The 5,437-nt window shown below is 36.8% G+C and overlaps 1 protein-coding gene across 1 annotated transcript in view; it reads right to left on the reverse strand.

Annotated features, from left to right (window-relative positions):
- The window catches only part of LOC126495767 (vomeronasal type-2 receptor 116-like), a 43,249-nt gene that overhangs the window by 24,724 nt on the left and 13,088 nt on the right, over positions 1-5,437 (reverse strand). Inside the window, exon 2 of the mRNA XM_050133365.1 lies at positions 161-452. Within this exon, the coding sequence (XP_049989322.1) occupies positions 161-452 (292 nt within the window). The remainder of the gene's footprint in view (positions 1-160; positions 453-5,437) is intronic.

A 5,437-nucleotide genomic window follows, 5' to 3' on the forward strand; every position in this document is an offset into this window, starting at 1 on the left:
TTCAAAAAGGGAAAATAGGCCCCATCACGAATTAATGAAACCTTGAACGATACCATTTAACGCAAATTTGATGGTAGTATACTCCTCAGAATCTTCTTAGCTTCTAGGATTATAAGAACAGAGTTAGAGTTTCTTGCAAAGTCACAACACAAAATCTCACCTGTTGAGGTTTGAGGAGGTTGAGCATGGTCCCAGCCATCATAGATGTTGCCAAATTTGGTCCTGTAAGGACCACGATACACATAGTCTGATTATAACAGACATAATTAGGGGGCATATCACGAACTTCTTCAGAAAAGTTAAAGTGACTATCTATTATTGTCCCAGTTGCACAACCATGCTCTGAACATTCAAATATAAATGATGAATTTGGTAGAAGATCAGGGTTCCTGTTGACTTCATCCATGGAAAAAGCTAAGGCCAGTAAAAACTGGAAGTTTTTAGTTGTTGTTCTGTAAAAGGATATGGTGATTAATATGGACAGAGATCTACACATGATCCTGAGTAGTCAACAGATCGATTATTATGAGCTGTACCATATTCTCAACCACTGCCAATACTGATACAAATGGCCTATGCTGTGAGATTAGAATAATATAAGTAGCTGGATGCTATTGAAAAGCTTTAAAAGTTCATTAGAATGCATCTTCCATAAATAAAGTGATACTTCAGCAACTTTCAAAGAGTGTGTTTTCAATTTCTGGTTTTTGAGGGCTTACTCTAAAGATAAAGACAATGGCAGAGGCTTTAACCAAACAATAAACCTATTCAAATATTCATTTCTAAATAATTGATCAATGTGAAAAATTCAAAGACATGTGAGCTTATGAGTTTATCATATTTTCTTATGAAATTAACTGAATTTGATAAAACTGTCAAATAATGTCTGTTGAGTGTACAATAGTATGGGAAACATTTGGCTGTTATGCTTTCAATTCTTTATAATCAGTGGTCATTATAGTTAACATATGCCCTTGATATGTTTGTTATTCTGTTTTAACTGACTTATCTAATGGAGTGTAAAATCTCTTTTTAAGATTTATATTTAAATGAATTTAAATACCAAAGATGTATTTTGTAAAATTTTATGTATGTGTTCACCAATGTATATAGACAATATTAGTGTTAATATGGGTATTAATAGAGAATGGATTCCAAAGTTTTGAACAACAATTTTCTACAGATTAGACTGGCCTCAAAAGTACAAAGATTCACCAGCTCCAGCTTCTTATTGCAGCAATTAAGGCCATGTTCTACCTTCTAAGTACTCTTTACCTAATTTATATTTACACAGAATGTCATATATCCTCACTGGAGACTTCAGACCAATTGCTTTTTATACTACAAAACTGCGTTGACTCCATTTCCAGTTACGCTAACACAACAATAACATCTACATTCATTTGTGTATGTCAGTTTAACATCTGTGTAAAATAGAAGATGATGAAGAATAAATCTGAGGAAAATGCTTATGAGGCTTTCTGTAATAAAAGTGGGTAATAAGCAAGGTGAGAGTGAATAATACCCCTTTGTGTTCTTATTTTTTTGGAAGAGCAGTAACTTCCGTCTCTTCCTAGTCATTTCATATAATTTGACCAATAAACACTAAGCATACTTCTTCATTCTAAATGGTTTTCTCAGAGTAAAATGAACCTATTTCCCACTTAGATATTGTACTATTATGATTTCTTTATGCATTTACATATATATTTTTAAAATAAAAATAATTTTTGAATATTTTTATTACCACACAGAAAAAGTGTCATTGAAAATTTTAGTAACACAGNAATAAAAATAATTTTTGAATATTTTTATTACCACACAGAAAAAGTGTCATTGAAAATTTTAGTAACACAGAACAGGAATTTGAGACTAGATCTTGTGAAGCCCAAACACCAATTCCTGTCTCCCAAACATTAAGAAACATAAATCACTTGAGCAGTTATAGTGTCCCAGTGGACTAAATTTCTGCGCTTGATAACAACTATTAAAAACGTGAAAAATTAAAATGTGTGTCGTCTCCACATTGGTAAAAAAAAGAGTTATAATTAGCAAAATTACTGAAAGCAAATTTAAGAGGTACATAGGAAATAAGTGTCAGAAAATAAACAATTTAGATACAAAGAGACAATACCTTTGTTTTTAAAATAATGGCAAAGATGTGCTAGTATGTAACTGCTCTATTCCCTCTCTAATGTGTTGCTAACTATCACACACCAGGGCTGTCAATCAAGTAAGTAACAAGCGAAGTGTCAACCGCACTTTTCAAAGAATGCAAGCATGTAATTCACAGTTCATAATTCCTTTTTTAGCAAAACTAGAGGAAGAAGTGAACTTTGAGATTAAAGGGCAGTGATTTTAATGTATGTAAATGAAGTATGGAGAAATAGGAGCACATATGATGATTACAATGGACAGGCCTCTTGCTTCCAATCTTTTTTTTGTTGTTGTTGTTGTTTTTTTTTTTTTTTGTCTTTTGTTTTTTGTTTTTCGAGACAGGGTTTCTCTGTGGCTTTGTAGCCTGTCCTGGAACTAGCTCTTGTAGACCAGGCTGGCCTCGAACTCACAGAGATCCCCCTGCCTCTGCCGAGTGCTGGGATTAAAGGCGTGCGCCACCATCACCCGGCCTCTTGCTTCCAATCTTGATGCAGTTTGAGGATAATGGAACCACATCAGATCATTGAAGAGAGTAACTGTATACCTATGGGAAAACTCTTCACAGCTAGGTGTGTCACAATTATTAGTTGCCCTAGCATATGCTTTAGAACCTACACATTGATGAATGTTCATCAATTGATTGTAATCTATGGCATTTACTTTGGCCCACTTAGGATGATAGTAACTGAAATACAATAGGGTTTTATTTAATAAGTCATCTACTACAATGTTGTATGTATATGTATTTCTGATCTTGATTAAGGCATTTTGTTTGTATAGCTTATTAAAAATGTGATGTATAATTAAGAAATACAGATTAATAGATAATCATATATAATAGTCAAAATTGCTCTCCCACCAGTGCAAGCCTAGTAAACATGATCCTGCCACCTGCCTAGGCAGAGAACGCAGAGCCACGGATATAGTCTCATCCACTTTCCTTCCAACTCTGAGTGGGCACACAAGCACCCAGGCCCAAAAATACTGTTGAAATGCTCCATAGCCAGAGTTTGTGCTGGAATCATGGCCCAGGAAGCTGCACTTCAAAACTGCTTGGCTTTCATTACCTGCTATGGACCAAACAGGAAATTCTTTCCCAAAGAAGCCATGCCTCTGCCTTCCTCAAGCAAACAAAGCCCATCCAAGAAAATACCACTACCAAACCAAGCTTAATCCTGTTCTTTTGTTTTTTTTTAAGTGTTTTCAGGTTTTACATAGATTTAGTTCACAAACATTGGCAGATCAATTATTGCAAGGAACTGCTTGCATCCTACTTCTGACACCAGGTGATGTGGGAGTCCTATCTGTGTACTGTGGTTACCATTAATGAAAAAAGAATCTCCCTTGAACTGTTGATAGGTCAGAACATAGGTAGGAGGAGAAAATGGAACAGAATGTTGGGAGGAAGAAGGCAGAGTCAGAGGAACATCATGGAGCTGCTTCCACCAGAGACAGAGGCCTGGAAGCTTTGCTGGAAAGCCACTGTCACATGGTGATAGACAGATTAATAGAGATGTGCTAAATTAATATGTAAGAGTTATCAAATAATAAGCTAAAGCTAATGAGTCAAGCAGTGATGTAAATAATACTTTCTCTGTGTGATTATTTCAGGTCTAAGATAGCCAGGTGGCCAGGAACCACCAAGCAGACTCCTTCCAATAATGGGAGAGTGTTTTTATGAGTGTGGGCCAATGCCCATCTTTCAGTGGATATGCCTGCCGAGAACTTACGAAATATGGGACAAGTCTTTTCTATGAATGGTATTATGTCTTATTTAGTATTTGTGATGAGGTAAACAGGACTACTATTCTTCTATATATATTATTGTACATTGAAAAATAAACATCTAAAAGGTGCATGACTCTGGTTCTCTGATGAGCTGTTCGGACTGCCCACAAGTGTGGATATAGAGAAAAGTGAAAGGCAGATTCTTTCATAGAAAGAATACTTATACTTTTAATTTTTACATACTTTTTTGCTAATTTCCTTTTTAGAAGAGTTTTACTGTTACCACAAGTGTCTTGAACATTGTGTAAACTTTCCTTGGGCAGTTGAACAGATGACTATTCACCACAGAGAGAGCATCAATGACAGAGAAGTCAATGATTTAACACAATCTTGCATTGGTTTATCAAATCTTTACCTGGGAACATGCTTGCCAACATAAGTCCGTATAGGAGATTTGCACATTGAATTCCCCAAGGCTCTCACTCTCTCTGTGACTGTTCACCATATCCCATGTTTTGATCACCCTTTCTACATTACCCCAGCCGGTAAAGGGACACTTTCCCAGCTCTGCAAAAAACCACAATGGCCACTTAGTGTTACAGATGGAACACTCATATTTGAATGTCACCCACTTTCCATATACCCCAAAAGTGATTGCCCATCACCAAACCTACAGACCAGAGTGCTTCAGTCCTTTAACACTGGAAGAGAGTCTCTACTCAACCAGAGAACATACAGGAATATTAGAGGTTAACATTGATGGCCTACCCCGATACAATCCCACAATTTGTTCTCCTACCATATTCTCATCACAAACCTCTATGAATCAAACAGCCCCAGCCTCAATATAGGGAGAGCCTCATTGCTGGAGCATGGGCCAATATTGCCACCAGACATGCATCCTCCGACTTAAGTGGAAATATGTTTAAAATCTTTAGGCAAATTGTGAGATGAGAAAAGAGGAAGCATAAACAAAGGAATAAAGCATGTATCCAAAGATGAACTAGTAAACAAGCGCCTCGGTCTATATTCACCACAAAGTCAGATTCCTAGACACCAGTGTTAGTATTCTATCAGCAACAGCCAAGGCAATATGTCACTACCAAAGCCAGTTATCTTACTACAGCAAGACTTGACTTCCATCACAGTTGAAGTATAAGACCTTAAAACCAACTTAATGAATTTGATTGAGGACCTGTTGCAAGGTTGGGCCCACTTGTTTGTCCTGGCCACCTGGCTAACTTAGCCCCAAAATAACCTCACAGAAATTGTATTAATTAAATAACTGCTTGTCCCATTATCTCTAGCATCTTATTGGCTAACTCTCACATTTTTATTTAACTCATTTCAATTAATACGTATATCGCCTTGTGGCAGTGGCTTAATTCTATTATTTTATTAAAAATTTTTATTAAAAATTTCCGCCTCCACCCTGACTCCCTTTTTCATCCTCCTTCCCCCACTCCCCTCCCCCTCCATCTCCAGTCCAAAGAGCAGTCAGGGTTCCCTGCCCTGTGGGCAGTCCAAGGTCCTCTCCCCTCCATCCAGGTCT

The sequence above is a fragment of the Alexandromys fortis genome, unplaced genomic scaffold (assembly GCF_014885135.2).
Source record: "Alexandromys fortis isolate MF-2015 unplaced genomic scaffold, M_Fortis_MF-2015_v1.1 scaffold_565, whole genome shotgun sequence".
Lineage (NCBI taxonomy): Eukaryota > Metazoa > Chordata > Mammalia > Rodentia > Cricetidae > Alexandromys > Alexandromys fortis.